At 50.5% G+C, this 22451-nt stretch overlaps 1 protein-coding gene across 1 annotated transcript in view; it reads right to left on the bottom strand.

Annotated features, from left to right (window-relative positions):
- Positions 1-22451, bottom strand: part of SHMT1 (serine hydroxymethyltransferase 1) — a 26666-nt gene extending 4215 nt beyond the window's left edge. Inside the window, exons 1-9 of the mRNA XM_086686182.1 lie at positions 22165-22451; positions 14716-14830; positions 13251-13396; positions 9987-10102; positions 9456-9616; positions 4844-4925; positions 3786-3998; positions 1660-1776; positions 37-159 (exon numbers count right to left, since the gene is read on the bottom strand). Coding sequence (XP_086542308.1) covers positions 37-159; positions 1660-1776; positions 3786-3998; positions 4844-4925; positions 9456-9616; positions 9987-10102; positions 13251-13396; positions 14716-14811 — 1054 coding nt within the window. The 5' untranslated portion in view covers positions 14812-14830; positions 22165-22451. The remainder of the gene's footprint in view (positions 1-36; positions 160-1659; positions 1777-3785; positions 3999-4843; positions 4926-9455; positions 9617-9986; positions 10103-13250; positions 13397-14715; positions 14831-22164) is intronic.

Here is a 22451-nt window from a genome sequence, read left to right as displayed (position 1 = left end):
TCGGTGGGGGGGCCATCCAGCACTTTCTGTTGGTACCTGTTACCACTTTGTAGCCCAGCTCCATCAAGGTCTCAGCCAGAGCCCTGCAGTTGGCCACCACCTGGCGCTGGTACACCCGGAATTCCGGAGTCATGGCTTGTTTCAGGGCCACGGCGACCCCTGGCGGGAAGAGAGAAGGGGTCAGGAAGGCAGGAGGGGACCAAGAGACCGACCAGGAGTCCAAGAACACCGCTTGCTTCCACTCAGGCCTCCTTGCTTTTCAGTATCACCAAAGAGGGGGTTCACAGTCCCCACCTCCACCAGATGGTATGTAGTTTTTTAATGCTACAATTACCTGGCTGAACCCACAGGCCTCTCCTCTTTGAGGAGGTGCTTTTGAGGTAGCCTTTCTCCAGGCCTGGGAGTCTTGTGCTAGTAAGATCACCACAGGAAAGCAGCTCTTAAGCAAGATGGGTTTTACGGTCCTTTGCGAACATGAAAACTCAGCTGCCCCAAAAAGCTTTTGCTCTGATGCCAGATCACGCAGATCCGAAAGATCAGAGGCCCGGTGAGAGGTGCAGGCCTGTTTGCCTGCACGTGCAGACTCCTCCGGCACCTTGGTCAATCCCAAGGGCTGTTCAAGGGGGCACAGAAGGTGAAGGAGAAGGCAAAAGACGTGTGCCTGAGCGCTGGCGCAGAAGCCTCTAATCGGTGTTGGCGGAAACGACAGGAAGGGCCCCGGAACGCCTGCAGGGTGGGTCATCCCATCACCCAAGAGTTGAAGAGACCACGGACGTGGAGAGGTGTAAAGGGAGAAGGGAAGACACCAGTGGAGACCCACCCCCTCCCTACTCCCAGGGGCCTAAAACTCTGATCATCACACATTTCCTAAGCTGTCTGTACAGGAACGGAATGGCTCGATGACAGCCTGCTGGGTGACCGTGCCATCGGACCCAGGCGTTTCCCATGCGGCCTCAAGGCCAGCAGTGCAAGGGTCAGGATGTCAGCAGACAGGCAACGTGCCCTTGCCCGGTTTGGGTGCTAATCGCCCACTCCTTTTGCCGTGCCTTCTTCTCGTTGCTAAATCCCCTCCCCGTTGTTTTTTTTTTTTTTTTTTTTAACATTTATTTATTTTTGAGACAGAGAGAGACAGAGCATGAACAGGGGAGGGTCAGAGAGAGAGAGGGAGACCCAGAATCTGAAACAGGCTCCAGACTCTGAGCTGTCAGGAGAGAGCCTGACGCGGGGCTCGAACTCACGGACCGCGAGATCATAACCTGAGCCGAAGTCGGACGCCCAACCCACCGAGCCACCCAGGGGCCCCTCCCCGTTATTTCTTAAAGCGGGCCGCACCCACTGTACAGAAGCTCACCCAACACGGTTCTGCCTACGGGTGGCCGTACGTGTGGAGTGGTCATCGCTCGCTCCCCTTGTCCCTGACTGACACCCGTCGCCAGTTTCCCTTTTCTCGCTCGTTAGCATCTCCTGGACAGAGATGTTCTAGTTTCTCCCCGATGTGCAAGTCCTGGTACACACTTTGGGTGGACAGGTGAGGTGGGAACTAGGGGCCACGGAAGAGCAAAGTTAGGAGGACCCCTAGCTTGCGTGGGGCTGCCATGGATGAGGGCGCAGCCCCAGGTGCCATCCAAGGGCTCCGGGTGGGGTTTGGTGGCATTTTACCAGCAATGGCGTGGTTGTGGGGACCTCCCTGCAGGCCCGGGAACACGGCAGAGTTGATGAGCGACTCCAGGTTGTACAGCGTCTCTTTGCCGGTCTTGGGATCCACACTGCGCACTCCTGAAGAAAAACAACAGAATGGGAACGTGAGACGGGCTGTCCCCTCTGTCTTCTCCCTACCGGGACTCAAACCCAGAGTGCGCTAAGCACAAGCCTGGCCTCTAGTGCTGGATGGTACAGAGCAGAGGGGCCCCTTGCTTCCGGAGCGGGGGCAGACCACCCTCTGTACATGAAATCAAAGGACAGAAACTTCCCTCCACAAAGGGGTGCCAGGCTGGCTCAGCCAGTACAGCATACGGCTCTTGATCTAAGGGTCCTGAGTGCAAGCCCCATGTTGGGCGTGGAGCTTTACTTAATTAAAAAAAAAAAAAAAAAAAAAAAGAACTGTTAAGGATCGAACTCCCATCATTCCTCTGGCATCTGGGTGACTCAGTCGGTTAAGTGTCTGACTTAGCTCAGGTCATGATCTCACAGCTCGTGAGTTCTAGCCCCGCGTCCGTCTCTGTGCTGACAGCTCAGAGCCTGGAGCCTGCTTCTGAGTCTGTGTCTCCCTCTTTCCCTGCCCCTCCGCGGCTCATGCTCTGTTTCTCAGTCTCTCAAAAATAAACATTAAAAAAAAATACAATTAAAAAAAAAAAAAAGGAAATTTCCCTACACTGAGATCTTAATGAAGAATGTGCCTTGGGCGTATTTCCTCAAGTGTCCAAGAGAGCAGTCTTCCGAGACGACTATGTTGAAGGACAGAAGACTCGTTTATATAATGATATATATTATATGATAATGGCTCTAATGAGGAATAGGATTCCTTTCTGAAACAAAGTTAATCATCAGTTGTAGGAACTACTGTCTCTACAGAGCTGCTTGTGAGCCAGGAACCGTGCGAGGCACTTTACATTAAGGTTAATTCATGTGCTCCTCCCAAAGGTAGTCTGAAGGGACGGGTGCTACTATTAGGATCCCCTCTCTGGAGGTGAGGAAACGAGGCACAGAGAGGCTGCACAAGCAGCCCGGGATCACAGAGGGCGTCCGTGGCAGATTCAGGAGTTGTTCAAGGTGCAGCAAATCACATCAGTGCTCAGTGGGAAGAAAGGAACAGTTTCTAGGCAGGTGGGATTGGCCACCTGCCTTGAACTGTGGGTACAATCGAAGAAGGTCCTGAGACAGCAGGACCTGAGAACGCTAGCAGGCATATGGGTGTGTCCAGTCCTGGCCAGGGGGCTAGGCAAGGAGGCCGCAGGGGAGAGAGACCCAGTCACCCAGGGGCTGGTTTCTCTGCAGGTGCGTGAGGATCCGGTCTCATCATGGGCCAGATGATCTGATCACAGATCTGGTTTTCCCAAGCACGGGGATCGCCAAATAAAAGGAGTGCTTACATGTGGGTTGGAGGCAGTCAACAGAAATTCCTAACTAAAAGGACTAAAGTGGTAACTATGGTTTATACATCAGTGTCTCGTGCTTTGATTACTGTGAGTCCTTCTCTGGGATAGGCGTCCTGGACCACAGCGAGGTCACCAGAATAACGCTGCACCACGAGGCCTTCTGGTAGCCCCTGGCCAGCCTCGCACATCTTGTTTTTGCTACGGCGCCTGCCCCTTGTGGGTAAGACTAGTCGACCCACGGCACAATACCTTTCCTCCTTTTCCAGGACCCAGATGCCCAAGGAACGAAGCAAGAGCCGTGCTTAGGGCTTCTTTCCAGATCTTTTCTGCAGACTGATCGCCCCCTCCTTAAGTAGTTTTTTTTGTTTGTTTAAGTTGATTTATTTTGAGAGAGAGAGGTGGGGACGGACAGGAAGAGAAAGGGGGAGAGAGAGAATCCCAAGCAGGCTCTATGCGATTAGCGCAGAGCCCAACGTGGGGCTCGATCTCATGAACTGTGGGATCGTGACCCAAGCTGGAACCAAGAGTCAGACGCTTGACCGACTGAGCCACCCAGGTGCCCCCTAACTAGCTCTTTAAGGGACCCTTCAAGGGACCCTGGGTTTTCCTAGCTTCCCGAACCGAGCGTGCACCCCAGAGGAGAAAGGCCAACGCCAGCAGCCCGCCAGTACCCCACGCCCCGGAGCACACCTCTCCTGTAGAAGATCATGCCGGCGCGGCAGCCTCGCAGGGTTTTGTGGGTGGTGGTGGACACCACGTGGCAGTGCTCAAAGGGGGAAGGCACCACGCCGGCAGCCACCAGCCCGCTGATGTGCGCCATGTCGGCCATGAGATAGGCCCCGTTGTCGTCTGCGATCCTCCTCAGTCGAGCGTAATCCAGGTTTCGGGAGTAGCAGCTGGTCCCTGAGACGGCAAAGGTACAAAGTCGAGTCAGATACCCACGGCCAGATATCCTGGAGCGCAAGCCTGCATGTGGGCCTCGCCATGGGCATATTCGAAAGCTTAGAGATTTCTCCCTCCAAAACCCTGAGAACGGAAATGAAAAACACCCTCAAAAAACATCCTTGTGGGGGTGCCTGGGTGGCCAAGTCGGTTAAGAATCCGACTCCGGCCCAGGTCACGATCTCACGGTCCGTGGGTTCGAGCCCCGCGTCCGTCTCGGTGCTGACAGCTCAGAGCCTGGAGCCTCTTTCGTATTCTGTGTCTCCCTCTCTGTCTGCCCCTCCCCTGCTCACACTCTGTTTGTCTCAAAAATAAATAAACATTAACAAAAAAATAAAAACAAAAAACATCCTTATGTGCCGAAGGCAACCACTCTGACCTGCCTCTTCAGGTCATGTGCCTCTTCACGGTGGTTGGGATGGCCCCTAACTATTATTATTTCCTCCATCAGTTAGTCAGGGATTCACATTTCTAAAGTTTTTATTCATTTAAGTAATCTCTACAACCCAACACGGGGCTCGAACTCACGACCCTGAGATCATGAGCCACGTACTCTAACTGAGCTAGCCAAGTGCTCCAGGCGTTAACATTTCTGGATGCTTCTCTGACAACAGCCTCAGATCTTTTGCCACCTAGTACTAAAGGTGGCAAAACAGATCTTTGTCCTGAAAGAATAGAATATACTTAGATCCAAGAAACCTGGCTATTCGAGGCAGAGATAGCGAGCTGGGGAACATCACATCTTCGTTTTGTAATAGGCAAGGGGGCTGCTACGAATACGGTGCCTTTACCCCCCAGCTCATCACCTGCAATAATCAGCTTCGGGTGGAAGAGGCGGGCATTTTCCTCCAGTTGGTCATAGTTGATGTAGCCAGTGTCTGGGTTCACCTGTGGAATGTCACGGAGACAGCAGGCTCGGGCTGCGTCCACCACACCGGGCCTGTCCTCCCACCGGGACTCGTGCCAACTATCAAGGGTAAGAGGACTTCCTCCACCTGCCCAAAGCTGTTCGCTCCACTCCACCATGGACACAGGAAAGACGTCCCAGAGTGTGACTTGAGGGCAAGGTGGGGTACCGATGTATTTGGCCTGTGCACGTGGCGTGGACAACCAGGTATCGCCTATGGAGGCAGGATGCCCTGAGGGGTCCCGAGAGGAAAAGTGAGCCCCCGCCTCGGGGTTCTTCCGGGAAAGAGAAGGAACTAAAACGCCACTGCAGAGTGCAACGGGAGCCACAAACATGCACCGCACAGGGCAGGTGCTAAGACACTGTTACCTTCGGGAATGAGACGAGATGCTGCTAACACCTCTTCTAGTCCCAGGTACACAGAGGCAAGAGGAAGAAATAAGGACACCAGGATTAGGAGACGCACAAAGCTGACATTACTCACAGACACGATGACCGCCTACCTGGGAGATCCAAGCCTCTAGGGGCAAGCTATTAGAATTAGTAATTGAATTTAGCAAGGTCACTGGATGTGGGGTCAAAAACCAAAAACCAAAAACCAGTTCTATTCGTCCATATAAGCAGCAAAACATCGGAAAGGAAAATTTAATAAGAATAATATTATATTAAGGGCGCCTGGGTGGCTCAGTCGGTTAAGCCCCTGGACTCTTGATTTCAGCTCAGGTCATGACCTCAGAGTTCCTGAGATGGGAGTCCCGAATCAGGCTCTGCACTGACAGCGTGAATTCTGCTTGGGATCCTCTCGCTCCCTCTCTCTTTGCCCATCCTGGCCCCCCCCCAAAAAACAAACATTTAAAAAAATAATATTAGTGGGGCGCCTGGTGGCTCAGTCAGTTGAGCGTCCGACTTCAGCTCAGGTCATGATCTCGCGGTTCGTGGGTTCGAGCCCTGCATCGGGCTCTGTGCTGACAGCTCGGAGCCTGGAGCCTGCTTTGGATTCTGTGTCTCCTTCTCTCTGCCCCTCCCCTGTTCATGCTCTGTCTCTCAAAATTAAGTAAATGTAAAAAAAAAATTTTTTTTAAATAATATCACATTAGTTTCAAAACCCATAAAATATCTACCAAAAGGTATTCCAGACTTCCATGCCAAACGTTACTGAAAGAAATTTTAAAACACAAAAAATTACAGTGATTAAGGCAGCACGAGCTTGTGGAAGGACAGTTTGACAGAACAGAAGAAGGCCAGAAACAGAAGCCCTGTGACAGGGGGTCAATCCGATCCATGACAACAGCAACATTGCAGGGAAAGAATGGTCTTCCGGTAAGTGGCGCTAGGTCAGCCGGAAAAAAGAGTGTTATCTGACCCCCACCCGACGGTCCCCCACAGAAATCGATTTGAGATAAACCATGGACCCATCTGGATGTGAAACATAAAACTTTTTTTTTATATTTATTTTTGAGAGCAAGTCGGGGAGGGGCGGAGAGAGGGGGACAGAGGATCCAAAACAGGCTCTGTGCCGACAGCAGGGAGCCCGATGTGGAGCTCGAACTCACGGACGGGACGGCGAGATCGAGACCCGAATCGAAGTCGGTTGCTCAACCGACTGAGCCACCCAGGCGCCCTGCTTGGCGACACAGTTCTTAGTAAATTCAGTGTCTTGAAGTTGTGTTACATCATTTGTGCCAAGGGGAAAGTACAAGTCAAAAGGAAAGATTTTAGGGGAGGGGGCATGGGAGCTCTCTGGGGAGGAGGTGGGAAGAGAAGCCTTGGGTTCTGCACCCCTACCCCGTGGGGGGAGAGACTCGGGGATGGCGGCTGCCCTTTCCAAAGGAAAAAAGCGCTTCCAATTCCAACAGGATTACAGCAAGTTGTGTGCAGCTGAGACATCCTCTGGACAGGCGGGCTGAAGGTTTTGTTTCAAATGGAATGAACCGGTTCTATCTGTTACCTGAACTTGGCAAAGAAACTGTTACCTTGATGAAAATCAACAGCCAACCCACAGTAAAAAAAAAAAAAAAAAAAAAAAAAAAAAAAAAAAAAAAGGACATAATTCTAAAAAATATTTTAAAAGAAAATTACCCCCCCCAAAGTGTGTTGCTATTCTCTCTTCCACGTTTTCCTCTTTGAACTTGCAGGATTTTTTAACAAGGTTTTTCTCTTTTTTTAAGTCTTTATTTTTTTTTTTTTTCAACGTTTATTTATTTTTGGGACAGAGAGAGACAGAGCATGAACGGGGGAGGGGCAGAGAGAGAGGGAGACACAGAATCGGAAACAGGCTCCAGGCTCCGAGCCATCAGCCCAGAGCCCGACGCGGGGCTCGAACTCACGGACCGCGAGATCGTGACCTGGCTGAAGTCGGACGCTTAACCGACTGCGCCACCCAGGCGCCCCTTTATTTTTGAGACAGAGAGAGAGAGAGAGAGAGAGAGAATCCCAAACTATCAGAACACAGCTTGATGTGGGACCAGATGCTTAACTGACTGAGCCACCCAGGCACCCTAGAACATTTTTCTCTTTTTAATTTTTTTAATGTTTATTCATTTTTTGAGAGAGACACAGAGCGTAAGTGGGGGAGGGGGAGAGAGAGAGAGGAGACACAGAGAGGGGCTCAAACTCATGAGCCGCGAGACCATGACCTGAGCCAAAGTTGGACATTTAACGACTGAGCCACCCAGGTGCTCCAGGTTTTCCTCTTTTTTTAAAAACCCTAATCATTCCAACTCTTCAGCTCGGGTCATGATCTCACAGTTCGTGGCTTCGCGCCGTGCATTGGACTCTGTGCTGACAATGAGGAGCCTGCTTGGGATTCTCTCTCTCCCTTTCTCTCTGCCCCTCCCACGTCTGCACCCTCTTCTTTTCAAAATAAATAAATAAACTTAAAAAAAAACAAAACTCTAAACATTCGACAATAAAACAGCTCCAGGGAGAATTCACAGGCATTTGTAAGAAACTTCTGAGGGGCCAGAGAGGTGCAAAGGGACAGGAAGGAAGCTTAGGACGTTTGGAGAGGGGAATGGTCACAGAGGAGAGAGGAGGTGACAGAAGGTTCAAGGTGCTGTTTCCCCTGGAGAGATGAAATGCCTGGGCCCGTGTGAGGCGGCTGCCAGAGGGTGGGAGAGAGCCCCAGGGTGAGGGAGAGAGCCCCATGGCGAGGGCAGGGCTGGGAAAGGCTGGGCAGGGAGGCAGCCTGGTGGGCAGCGGAGGGGCGTGGCAGCTGCTGCTGGAGCCCAGTCAGCTCTGTGTCCTCCTCCCTGCACAGGGCCGGTGCCCACAGCTGGCCAGGCCCCTAGGCCCCTCCTCTCTACACCCCCGCAGGCCCAACACCAGGGGAGCCTCTACCCTCCACCCACAGAGGGGGCTACAGCCTGCACGGTGTGTGTCAAAGACGCAGAGACGGGGGTGATGAGCCCGCTAACACCCAGAAGAGCCTCTTGGGTAATGGAGGACATTACGCTAAAGAGTCAGGCTGCCTAAGGCCGCACATGAGACCAGAACACCAGCCCGGGGTTCTGCTCCACCACCGCTCTTTCCGTAGGGAGAGAAACTGTAGAAACTGGCTTTTGAGTTCCATGCGCAAAGGCGGAGCACCGTCTTCCTCCTGTCACGTTTCAAAATCCACCTTCGAGGGGTTGTCCACTGTTGGCCAATGAGGACACCCCTGGTGCGAAACACCTCAGCTTTCCATGAAAACAAGCGGACCGTCACCTGCACCCCAAAAGCACCCGTGCGACGACTAGGACTGAGCCAAAGGCTAACACACGGTGAACAGTCAAGGGCAAGCAACAGAGACCGCGAAACGCCAAGATGAAACACTGGCTTGACTTCTATGCGTCTGACACTCAGCCGAGCATAATGAGGCACCACGACCTTCGCTCGCCGTGGGACACGTGAACCCGCCTGGAGCGGCCCGCTGGGCAGCGGACGCCACGAGGAATTGGCTCTGGGACAGGAGGAAGAGTCACCACGTGCACCACCCCACCACCCCACAGGCACGCGTGCTGGTTACTGCTTTCCTCCCCATCACCGACCGTGAGCCCATGAGCGTGCCATGCACCGTTCGACCAAACCATTTATAATGACAAGGGCCCCCCTCGAATACTCGCCAGTCCCATGCGGGGCACGTGGCTCGTGCAGGCTGTGGCTAGCTGACAGGTGTGTGAGGGGCGGCAGGGTGCACAGGCCCCCTGTTCCAGGATAGCCACCGTCCTGGGCTGGGGCGCGGGGGGGTGCTGCCCTGGGGGTTCCGAGCAGGGCTGTCCCCGGGGGCCCTGGCTGCAGCTGGGCCTTCTCTTCAGCCGCCTCCCTGACCCGTGTCCCTGTGCTTCAGCTGCCCCCTGGATGCCTGAGGAGTGGCTGGGGCTGTGGGGGCGGGGAGGAGGGTGACAGCAAGAGGTGGGGACTTCCTTTAGCGCCTGACGAGCAGACTACCTGTTCCTACAGGTGCAGCCAAACACTGGAGGCTTTCTGAGCCAAAGGACAGCAGAGCTAATGGAGAGAGACCCCCCTCTTACCTTATAGGGCATGGATTCAAAAAAGATGGACGTAGCAGAGATTTTCTTCTTGTCTGTCATGAACCCGTGGGTCAGGTGGCCCCCGTCGGGCAGGTCGAGGCCCATGATGCGCCCGTGGGGTTCCACCAGCGCGGTATACACGGCGAAGTTTGCCGGGGAGCCTGGAACACGAGACCAGACGCGGTATGGTGACTTCTGCCCACGAGGCCCCAAGCAGGGCCCCAGAGCTTGGCCACCAGGCAGGCCATCAACCAGGAGTGGACAGAACAGGCCTGGCCACCACTGTGCACCCCCCACAGCACCACGGAGGGTCCCCTGCAGCAAAGCCCCCGAGAATAAGGGACAGGTGTTGAGGAAGGGTGAGTCAGGTGGACACCAAGGTTGAGGGAGAGAGAGAGAGAGAGATGCGCCGACCCAGGAGGGGCTTATCCTGTTTTTTACTTCGTTTGTGGGCAGAGTCCTTGTTAAGACTCCTTTGGGTGAAAGGCGGCCCTGGGAGACTGGCAGGCAGGGGTCTGCCCAGGCAATTACCTGAGTAGGGCTGGACATTGACCCCCCAGCATTGGGGGTCCAGATCATAGACCTGTAGCGCCCGCTTCTGACAGAGGATCTCCAGCTCATCGATGAACTCCGTCCCGCCATAATACCTGCGGGAGAAAGCAGAGTTAGGCCCCCAACCTCTGTGCACAGTACAGAGGCCAAAGACGCTTCGGGCTGCGACAGAAGAATAAAAGCAGAGAAGCAGTAAGAGCACGTACCCCGAGCCCCCATACCACTCATCTCCTCTCCGTGCCAAGCTGGCTGTGTGACTGAGCAAGCATCACCTCATCTAGAAGGAAATTCCTTGGGTTTTTTTGATGTTTATTTATTTTTGAGAGTGGGGGAGGGGCAGAGAGAGGGAGACAGAGGACCCAGAGTGGAGTCTGCACTGACAGCAGAGAGCCCAAGGAGGGGCTCGAACTCACAAACTGCGAGACCATGACCTGAGCCGAAGTCGGATGCTCAATCCAGGTGCCTCTAGAAGGAAATTCTGACGCAGGCTACGTGGATGAATCTTGAGGACGTTACCCTTATGCTAAGTGAAATAAGCCAGTTACAACTGTATGCTTTCCCTTATAGAAGGTTCCAAGAGGAGTCAGCGTCCTAGTGACAGAAATGTGGAAAGGGGTTTCTAAGGGCTGGGGGGGGGGGGGGGTGTGGAATATTTTTTGTTTTTGCAGTTCTAATAAAATTATACTTGTTTCATAATTACATATGAAAATTTACCACATATTTTTTTATCTGTATATTCATCATAATTTGTAACACCTCTACCTGACAGTCACAGAAACCTTAAAAATTTTTAATATGTATACTGATTTCATCACAGTAAAGGACATATAACAGAATTTAAATCTGAACCATTTTTAAGCACACAGTTTACTGGTGTTAGGTACGTCACACGGCTAGGTAAATTGCTGTTCTGTGTAACAGATCTCTAGAACTTTCTCATCTTGCAAAACTGAAACTCTATACCCGACGAGCAGCAACGCCCCTCCCCCCTCCCCCACAGCTGCTAGTAACCATCATTCCCTTTTCTCTGTGATCTTGACAACTCTGGATACCTCACAGTGGCAGCATGTAGTATCTATATTTTTATTTTTTAGACAGAGAGGGAGAGCATGCAAGCAAGTGGTTGGGGGGGAGGGCAGAGGGGCAGAGAGAGAGATAATCTCAAGCAGGCTTCACACTCAGTGCAGAGCCCGACGCAGGGCTGGATCCCACGACCCTGAGATCACGACCTGAGCTCAAATCAAGAGTTGGATACTCCACTGACTGAGCCACCCAGGTGGCCCATGTATCTGTTGTTCTTTTTTTTAACGTTTATTTATTTTTGAGACAGAGAGAGAGAGAGACCATGATCACGGGAGGGTCAGAGAAAGAGGGAGACACAGAATCTGAAACAGGCTCCAGGCTCTGAGCTGTCAGCACAGAGCCCGACACAGGGCTCGAACCCACGGACTGCGAGATCATGACCTGAGTTGAAGTCGGATGCTTAACCGACTGAGCCACCCAGGTGCCCTGCATGTATCTGTATTTTTAAGACTTTCATTTAGCACAATGTTCTCCTGGTTCATCTTTGTTGTCACACGTGACAGGATTTTCTTCTTCTTTAAGGCTGAAGAGGACATTTTATTATATGGATATGCCACATTTTGCTTATCCATTCATCCATCCACCGACACTTGGGATGCTCCCCCCTCTTGGCTATTGTGAATGATGCTGTGATGAACAAGTCTTGAAACAGAAAGGGGCTTTGCTGAATAATCTGGAAGGTCCCTTCCAGCCCCACATTCTCTGCTTTGTCACCAAAGAAGGGTGCGGTCTCCCCAAGCTTGAGGGACAGCAGGCCATGCCTGGGGAAGCATTGAGGACCTTCAGGAATGTCAGGGCTGCAAAGGGACTTGGCAATTAACCATCTTCCAGGGGAGCAGCCATGAGGATGGCATTCAAGGTCATGGTGAGGCTCCGGCGCCCCTCCTGCCTTGCCTCAGACAGATGAGCCACACGCAGACCCAGATCTGGAGCGTGCAAACCTCATTGTGCCCTTTACCACGGGCCTTGGTGCAGCCTCCTTCACCTACCCAAGTCCATCTCCTGATCTGGAGGGGGGGTGAGAGTGCGGACTTTGCAGTCAGGCTGCAGGACGCACAAACACGAACGTCGCCATGCTTAGCCCAATGCCTAGAACACAGCACTGCATTTCACCCTCAGTTACGAGGCAACTGCTATCTTACTAACCGCCGAGAATTTTCAATTAAACGATGGCTTGCCATCAATCAGTTTCATCCTAGTTTCAGAGATGTGAAAATGTGAAAAAGTGAGTGCTCAGGGTTGATGAAACCCAGCAAGTACTCTGGTTAACGTCAGAGCTGTTCCCAGATGCTGTCCGCAGCTCTGCATGGAAATTCAGCTCTCGGGGCAGGGGATTCAGAAGCCTGATCTGGGCCTGGGATCTAAGCTGTGTTCTTCATGTTGTTTTGTCTAATCTCCCATTTGGTCTTTCTGCATCTAGCGGCCCCACCCTGAGTCACCTCGATGGCATAAACTCAAGTGTGGTCAAAAAGGGGTTATTGAGGGGCACCTGGGTGGCTCAGTCAGTTCAGCACCTGACTCTTGGTTTCAGCTCAGGTCATGATCTCACGGTTTGTGGTTTCGAGCCCCATGTTGGGCTCTGTGCTAACAGCACAGAGTCTGCTTGGAACTCTCTGTCTCCCTCTCTCTCTCCGTCTCTCCCTTGCTCATGTGGTGAGCTCTCTCACACAAAATAAATAAACTTTAAAAAAACCAAAAATGAATATAACTTCCTGTGGTTCTCAGATCACAGCGCAGGTAAACCCAACATTCCATGCAGCGATGACAGGTTGAGTTGTCACTTCCAGGTCACTCCTGGTACAGATTTAATTACTCACAGAGCAGCAACCTTCCACAGTGCCACTCAGGGCACTGACCTTTTTTTCTAGAGGCTCGACAGTGGCCCAGCAGCTCCAGACTCCTTATGGACTGACCTGTTATTCTAGAAAGCCCCCACAGGGACTGATAAAGGACCCTGAGTATAGCTAGCTGTTCTAAGAATATCAGCACTAGAACATGCTGGGAATCGCAAACGAGTTACGACAGGACCAGCGCAGAATAGAAATCCCCACAGTTGAGTGCTTTGCTGTTTTCTGACATGTCCACATTGTTTGGACTCTGTTCAGACTCAGGAGCCCACGTCACTGTGTCAGAAGCAGGCCTTCGGTGACATTCACATACCTCTGCCCTGGGTACCCTTCAGAGTACTTGTTATTTAAGCAAGAGCCCAGAGCCTCCAGAACTGCCCGGCTGGCGAAATTCTCTGAGGCGATCAGCTCCAGCCCAACCCTCTGCCGGTTACTCTCCTTCTTGATGATGTCGTAAACCTGAGGAGATCAGAAGAGACAGTGAAAGTCTGGACATTTCAGGTTAGCATTTTGCTCTGATCAAAGCAATAGCCTATTAATGCGAAGACGCACTATTAAAGATTCGCATTTTACCCCCGAAAGTGGACCATAAACCCCAACAACTCGACTGAGGAGACTCCCATAGAACTTAAAGAATAGAGAGATCTTCCTCAGATTGTAGCGTTCAGGAAGGAATTACTAGAAGACAATGGATCAAGGGAAACAAAATTGAGAGAAAATGATCTTTAAAATAAGTATCCCGGGGCACCTGGGGGGCTCAGTTGGTTAAGTGGCTGACTCTGGCTCAGGTCTTGATCTCATGGTTCATGAGTTCAAGCCCCGCCTCGGGCTCTGCACCAAGAGTGTGAAGCCCACTTGAGATTCTCTCTCTCTCCTTCTATCTCTCTGTCCCTCCCCCAGTTGTGCGCGTGTGCTCTCTCTCTCTCAAAATACATAAATAAAACTTAAAAAAAATAAGTCTCCCACCTTAAAAATCAATAAATAAGTACCCCACCGATTTTTAATTTTACACTATCTCATTATTTTTATCCCTATGTTTCACCAAGTTTCTCCCTCCCTGAACTATATTCCTTGCTCTCCTTCCTTAAAATAAAAGTTGCTTTGGTAAATCCACATGGACAGAAAGGAGACCACTGGTGGCCGAGGGTTGGGGAGTTTGCGGGGAGAGGGCACGGGGGTGACTGCTCATGGGGTCGAGGTTTCTCTTTGGGGGGATAAAAGTGGTCTAAAATTGGCTGTGAACGTACTAAAAATCACTGACGTGTGTGCTTTCACTGGGTGACTTGTATGGGAAGTGAATGATCTCTTGGGTATAAAGCTGTTAAAAAAACACACACACAAAAGATGCTTCTCGGTGTCTACATATACTCCTCTGGCCTGGAAGGAAAGGGCCAAATCTCAATGACCCCTCCCAGGCCCCTTTCCTCCAGGGCAGCCAGCACAGTGCTCTGCACTCTGCAGAAACTCAGAAATCTCCAAATTTATCCACAGGGGAGGACTCTTAGCCACTTTCTCAGCCACTGCCTCTAAATCTGGCATTCTTCTACTAACGGCAAAGCTGTCCCCGAATAAGGTTTCTTTAGGGGTAGAGCTGGAGAATTAAACAAGAGCCTCTGCTTATTTGTTTAAACAAGTTTAAAGGTTTATTTATTTAAGTAATCTCTACCCTCAACACGGGGCTTGAACTCATGACCCCGAGATCAAGAGTCGCATGCTCTTCCTGCTGAGCCAGCCCGGCGCCCACCTCCGCTTTCAGAGCATCAGTGAAGACATCTCACCTCGGTGTCGCAGTCTTTGAGGGGCTGTGCCAGCATCTTCTCATGCGAGGACCACAGGTCAGCATCCTTGTGAGCCCCGTTGACTTGAGTTGTCATTGCACCGGTTCAAGGTTGCCTAAAAATGGAAACGCTGCCGGCATTAAACTCAGTCAAAGCTCACAGCAACCTGTGGGTTCTCCCGAGTTGCCGACGTCCTGACATCTCTATGGCCTTTCCCTCAGAACTGCTTGGCAAACATGAAGACGACATCCTATTGCAAAACAACTGTGCGGTTCCTTTCTGAACTGTGGACATCAGCTTCTTAGCCCGTGAGCAGAGAGAACTCCCCGCCCTCCCGGATGAGGCCTGATCCAGCCTAGAGAGAGCCCAGGACCCTCTTCAAAACTAAACTTTTCCTGGTTACAGGGTATCTCCCCACCTAAAGTAGGTGCCTTGAAGGCAAGAAGGGTTAACCTTTTTTTTTTTTTTTTTTTAATTCCCCACCCAGAACTCAGCACAGCCATACAAGAAGGAAGATTTGCCAAATGCCTGAACAAATGAATTGCTGACTTTGGGGTTTTTCTTCCCATTTTTCAAGTAATGAAAATGAGGCTTAGAAAAGGATTTCAGCCCAGGGCTACACAGCAGGTTGGCCATGAAGGACGGACTCAAAACCCCCAAACATACATTCTAAGTACCCCACAGAGTTCCTACAGAGCTGTAAGTTGAGGCACATGCTTGCTTAAACATAAACCCTCCTGTAAAAACTATAGGTCATATTTGCATGTCTGAAAAATCAGCAGAAAAATGGCATCCCATTAAAATATAGATGACCAGGGGGCACCTGGGTGGCTCAGTCAGTTAAGCGTCTGACTTTTGCTTTCAGCTAAGGTCATGATCTCACGGTTTGTGAGTTCGAGTCCCGCAATGGGTTCTGTGCTGACAGTGCGGAGCCTGCTTGGGATTCTCTCTCCTTCTCTCTCTACCCTTCCCTCACTTATACTCTCTCTCTCTGAAAGATAAATAAATAGGGGCGCCTGGGTGGCTCAGTCGGTTAAGTGTCTGACCTCAACTCAGGCCATGATCTCGCAGTTCCTAGGTTCAAGCCCCGCGTCGGCTCGGTGCTGACAGCTCAGAGCCTGGGACCTGCTTTGGATTCTGTGTCTCCCTCTCTCTCCCTCCCTCCCTCCCCCACTCACACTCAGTCTCTCTCAAAAATAAACATTAAAAAAAAGTTTAAAAAAAATAAACTTAAAAAAAATATATATATATGAATGACTGGAAAATGCAAGTTTCTTAACCTATGTTTCTGCAAAGAACGAGAATTTGTGAGCAGTAGGATATCCTCCAGTATTGAAGTGTAAATATTCACAGGAACTAACCTCCCTTAATCAATAGTTGGTGGCTTTTCAGCACTTTGCCATTCATTTGGTAAGTTTTGATTTCAGTTCATTCATTTGCCAAGTATTTCTCGAGGACCTTCCCTGTGGCAACCACAGCGTTGGTACTGGGCCTGCCTCCGTGGGGCTCCCCTTGTGGGGAAGCCCAGCAGCGGACAAGATGGGTGCAGCTGGATAGAACAAGGAAAATGGCACGGAAGACAAGGCTGACCGCTGGGTCAGGGACCTATTGGTGGAGATAAATCTAGAGGACGTCTAGACGGGGAAAGCCAGTCAGGAGGAGAGAGCCCGTTTCCTGAGAGTACTGTGAAATAATAAGAAATAGATAATTAATCTCTGCTCCTAAAACCCTTGTGATGGGGGGGGGGGGGCGGTGGATGAGTGCCTTTGTCCTACTTAGGTGACTCTGGGTGGGCTCCTGACGGGTCACCAGAAAGACCAAGCCATGAGCAGAAGCTTGGAATTTTCCATCCCACTCCCCATTCTCCAGAGAGGGGAGAGTTGCTAGAAAGTGAGCTAGTAATTGATCAGGCAGAGGTGAGGAAGCCTCGGTGAAAATTCCAAAAGTATGGGGCCCAAGGAGCTTCCACGCTGGTGAACACATCCACGTACCCGGAGGATGGTGCACCCCCAACTCTAGGGGGACAGAAGTTCTTGCACTTGGGACCTTCCTAGACCTTACCCTAAGTATCTCTTCATCTGGCTGTTTATCTGTTTCCTGCCTTTATGGCATTTTTTATTATAGAATGAACTGGTAAAGGTAAGCAAATGTTTCCGAGTTCTGTGAGCTTAGCAAATGACTGAATCCAAGGAGGGTGATTCACAGGAACCTCCAATGTGTAGCCAAGTCATACAGAAGTTGTGGGTAACCTGGAGACCTTCTACATCTGTGACTGGGGGGGCAGTCTTCTGGGACTGAGCCCTTAACCTGTGAGGTCTGCACTAACTCCAATTAGCATCAGAACTGAATTGAACTGTAGGACCCCCCCCCCCCCCCCCCCCCCCGCTGGTGTCACAGAATTGCTGATGTGTGGAAAACCCATGCATCTGGTGTCAGGAGGGTGGCAGCAGGGGGAGAGGGAAGGGGGCATGTAGCAGAAGAGTGTAGTTTTCCTATGCAACCTCACACATGCTCTCATTTGCTAGACAAGCATTCCCGCTAAATAAAACAGTAGTCCCAAATCACAAGGATCGTCCCTAACCTCCGGTAGAGCCAGCAAGAAGAAACTACCAGTAATTGTTAACCAGGAAATTCCTAACTGGGCTTTCAAATCAGTCATTATTTTAACCCAAGCACCAGGGGATTAGAAATAAGCCACGTGAAGGGATGGCTTAGGGCACCGTGTCCAGGGAGGGCTTCTCTGTGCTGATCCCCGCACTCAAGCACCGCCAGCAACCCAAGACCCTCTGCATCGGGTCAACACACATGCCCTTGGCAGGTGGTAAACCCACCAAAAACAGCACAAGAGTCAAAATAGGCCCTCTGGTCCTAGAATCTGGAAGAGAAAAGCTTCTTTTACATATTGACTACTCAAGGTTAAAAAGGACTCGAAGGTGGCAGGCAAGCAACACAGAGAAACTATTGCTCAACCGCCAAATAACTAAAGTCCATTTGGGGCCCCCCTCCTCCGAGGCAGGTCAGATCTACAATCATTCTGGGAAAGGAGTTCAGGTCCATTGTGCTCAGGACAAAGAACAAAAAGTCCCCACCCGCATCTCTGCTCTCACTGGCTTCCCTTCAGCAGACCACCTGCAGTCCCGTGCCCTCACTTCAAATCTTTTCCTTACTGGAAGATGCTAATTCCAAGTCAGTTACCTCTGTAGCTTTGGGGGGCGGTGGGGCTGCATGTGTGGCCCCACCCTCCAGCTGTCACTGCCCACCCACCTGTATCCTATACCACTCAGGATCAAGCCATCCCCCATATGGGGTACTTAATCCACACCCTTCTTAAACCCATACTCTTGAGTCCAAGCTAAGCCTTTTTCTTTTAACCATGAAGAAGTTTGAATGCTTTATTCAAACACAGAGATCAAGATTCTTTGTTTTGTTTCAATTAAATCAATTACACCTACTATAGATCTCATCTGTGGTATCTTTGAAGTCAATTAGACCTACTATATCCTGGGGCAATCTGAATTACAGTAAGGAAGACAAAGATCTTGAATGTAAATAGCTAATTTATGTGTCAACTTGACCGGGGAGGACCAGATAGTTGATGAAACAAGAAAGAGATCCCTCTTTTAAGAGGCAGAGGGAAGGTCATCCTTTTTAAGCTAATATTATATTTAGAAAAGACACGTATTTTAGAAAAGAGCATATTTTCTTGAGGTTTGGAGGTTGCCTGAAAAATAATATACCTTGAACTTTTTCCTCATTTTTTTAACTGATAAAATATACATAAGATTTACCATTTTAACCATTTTTTAATTAAAATAATTTTTATTTAAAAAATTTTTTTAACGTTTATTTATTTTTGAGACAGAGAGAGACAGAGCATGAATGGGGGAGGGTCAGAGAGAGGGAGGCACAGAATCTGAAACAGGCTCCAGGCTCTGAGCTGTCAGCACAGAGCCTGACGCAAGGCTCAAACTCACGGACCGCGAGATCATGACCTGAGCTGAAGTTGGCCGCTTAACCGACTGAGCCCCCCAGGCGCCCCTAAAATAATTTTTATTTAAAAATTTTTTTTTCTATTTCACCCATCCCCCCCCCCAGCCACCTCCCCTCTGGCAACCATCAGTTTGTTCTATATTGAAGAGTCTATTAATTTCTCTTTTTTCTTTGTTCAGTTGTTTTGTTTCTTAAAATCCACAAATAAATGAAACCAAAATGGTATTTGTCTTTCTATGCCATTTTAACCATTTTTTAATGGGGTGTTTAATGTTTATTGGGGTGCCTGAGTGACTCAGTCGGTTAAGCTGCCGACTTGGGCTCAGGTCATGATCTCAGTGCTCGTGAATTTGAGCCCCCCGTTGGGCTCCGTGCTGACAGCTCAGAGCCCGGAGCAGGATTCTGTGTCTCCCTCTCTCTCTCTCTGCCCCACCTTCTCCCCACCCCGCCCCCATGCTTTCTCTCTAAAAATATATTTTTTAATGTTTATTTATTTTTGAGAGAGAGAAACTGCGAGTCGGGGAGGGTCAGAGAGAGAGGGAGACACAGAATCTGAAGCAGGCTCCAGGCTCTGAGGTGTCAGCACAGGGTGCAACATGGGGCTTGAACCTGTGGGCTGCGAGATCATGACCTGAGTGGAACTCAGATGCTTGACCTACTGAGCCACCCAAGGGCCCCTCTAAAAAAATTTATTTTAATGTTTTTTTTTTAGAGAGAGAGAGAGCTTGCAAGAGAGAGCAAGCAAGCAGGGGAGAGGCAGACAGAGAGAGGGAGAGAGAATCCCAAGCAGGCTCCACCTTTAGCACGGAGCCCAACTCGGGGTGAGATCATGACTGACGCCAAAATCAACAGTCACACTCAACCGACTGAGCCACCAAAACGCCCCCATTTTAACCACTTTTAAGTGCAATTCAGCGGCATTAAATACACGGGCTTTGTTGTGCAACCACGTCCACCATCCATCTCCAGAACTTTTTCATCATCCCAAACTGCAATTCTGGGTACCCACTGAACACCTCTCCAAGATGGTGGTCACAATTATTCCATTTCTATGAATTTGACTATTTCAATTACCTCGGTAAACGAAACCACACACTTGCCCTTTTCTGTCTGGCTTATTTCACGTGGTGCAAGGTCTTCAAAGTTCACCCATGCTGCGGCACGTGTTGAAATTTCCTTCCCTTTTAAGTCTGGATAATATTCCACTGTATATAGATGCCACACAGTATATAGTTTATCCATTCATCCATCAGTGACACTTGGGTTGCTTCCACCTTTTGGCTACCATAAGTGATGCTGTTATGTGCCGTGAACATGAACAAATACCAAGTCCCCGCTTTCAATCCTTTCGAGTCTAGACCCAAAGTGGAATTGCTGGATCATCCGGTTAATTCTATGTTTAGTTCAAAACAAGCTTTTGATACTGAAGACATCTACCCTACTCCTGTTATTAGCCCGCAATTAGTTCATTCATTCCTGCAACAAATATTTATAGAGCAACTCCTGTGTCCCAGGCACTGAGCTAGGAACTAAGAATACGCGGGTCAATGAGACAAGGGCCCTGCTCTTATGAGGAGCAGACTAATAAATGTGGAAACAAGAAATACACAAGATAATCTCAGCTGGTGATGACTGCTATGAGGACTTAGACTGTGGAAGGCGCCTGAGCTGAGATCTCAAGTGCAAAGGAGCCAAGCTTATGAGATCTGGGATAAGAACAAACACCTTACCCTCTGAAAGTGTTCCTCCCCTTATCGCCTTTAGTGCAAAAGCCCTAAAATGGTAAGAAATTTGACTTGTGAAGGGCCAGAAATCAGGCCCTTGTGGCTGAAGCTGGGGGAACAAAGCAGGGGCCCAAGAGATGAGACTTGAGGACCACGGGTGAGAGCAGGGACTGGAGAACAGATTCTTCACCTTGACAGTACAAGTTTCAAACTGGGTCCTAGAAATCTGGTCTTAAGCCATTTCCTCAATCCATCTGTGAAATCTGAAAGTAACAACTACAGAAACCCATCTGGGGGAGATCAAGGGTATGTAAGAGCAGGTGGCAGACATCTCACAAGCCAGACCCCTCCAATTCTCCCACTCCCCACCCACACCCGAGGAAACTGTGAAGGCAGCCTGCCGGGTTCAAATTCTGCTCTCCTCTTCCTAATGTGCAACCCCAGTTACTGACACCTGTGTTTCTCAGTCCCCTCATATAAAACACAGGAGGGAAGACAGTTCTGAACTGGGAGGGAGAGTTAAATGAGCTACAAGACCTACGTAGAGCACGTAGAACAGGCCAGGCACAGAGTAAGTACTGAAACCTACCAGCTACTATGGTTATTAAAGAAACCTGGGGTCCTTAGGGCCATCTTTGTCACCACTCAGGAACCTGGGCTGAGCACCCCTGGAGAACACAGCCCACTGCAGCCGTTACTATCATCAAGTGCTGGATATTTCTGTTGGGGAAATAGCACTCTGCACGTGTAGCACGAGCCTCACCTCAACCTCACGGAAACAGACCTGGTAAGCGAATTTACTTGCCAAGGTCCTCAGCCTCCCCACGCCTACAAATCTTCCCTGGGCCTTTGCAAGTGGAACTAGCCAGAAGTCTCCTGAGGGAACTACCCTGTTGAATGCCATCTGGATGTCCCACACACAGATTCTGTGTTTCCTACTTTATAGAGAAGGAAACCGAGGCTAAGAGAGCTAAGTGGTCTAAAGTCCTACAGAGATAAGAGCCAGAATCTGAACTCAGGTTTACCTTTAGTTCCAAAACATGTTCCCAGAACACTGCACACTAAATGAAAGCACAAGCTGCCCACCTCCAGTGTGTGTTCCCTCAAGTAAGAAATTTAAAATGTGATTCCATAAGAACCTGAACTGGTGTTTCCAGTCTAGCAACTGCCTAAAGACACATGTTTGTGCTGGTCTCAGCGGACCAAGGGTCACTTAACTTCCAGGACCATGAAGCACAGGGCACCAGGCCAAGAATCCTACAGTGCAACGTTTGTCTCCTAGAACAGGGGGTGACAGACTGCAGACAACAGGCGCAGCCTCTCCCCCGCGGGGATCTGTTCACACTCCAAAAAGCAGAGCAGGCCATATATGCAATGGTTGAACGCACAGCCTTTGAGAGCTTCCGTTTGATTCCGGGCTCTGCCATTTTGCTATCTGCAAGGTCGCGCCTAAGTCGGCTCTTCTCTTCGAGCCTCACCTTCCTCATCTGTAAAATGGGCCACGTGATAGCACTCCACTTGCAGCGCTGTTGAGAGCATATTGTAGCGAGGTGAAGGGCTGCGCTTAAATTTAAAATGCTCTACAAGAAAACTGCTCAGCAGGGAGCGACTCCTCTAACAGCAATAAGCCGTCGCATCTGTGTCAAAGGCCGAGCCCACCAGTGACCAGAGACCGGGCATCCGGGCTCGCCGCCGTCCCACCCCTCATGCCAGGCACTAGTAAAGCCCTCCTCACCTTTTCCGGCTTCTCAGAGCCGCCGGGGGAAGCGGGGCGGAAAGGCGCACACAACAAAGCGCCCCGAGAGCGTTGGGCACACCAAGGTCCTGGCACCCAAAGCCGCCCACCTACCGGAGCGGTGTCCCGCACACCGGCCGGGCAACCCCGAGGCCCCACGCTGCTACCGCCTCTGCCACTCGGAGACCCGCCGACCCGCGCCCGACAGTGTGCCCGCCACGTGACACCTGCGTGAGAGTCCGGAACCCAGAACTTGGCGCGCCGCGACTCGCACACCAGTCGGTGCC

Source organism: Puma concolor, chromosome E1 (genome assembly GCF_028749965.1).
Source record: "Puma concolor isolate L17-30 chromosome E1, mPumCon1.1.hap2, whole genome shotgun sequence".
NCBI lineage: Eukaryota > Metazoa > Chordata > Mammalia > Carnivora > Felidae > Puma > Puma concolor.
This window is presented reverse-complemented; position numbering and strand designations above follow the sequence as displayed.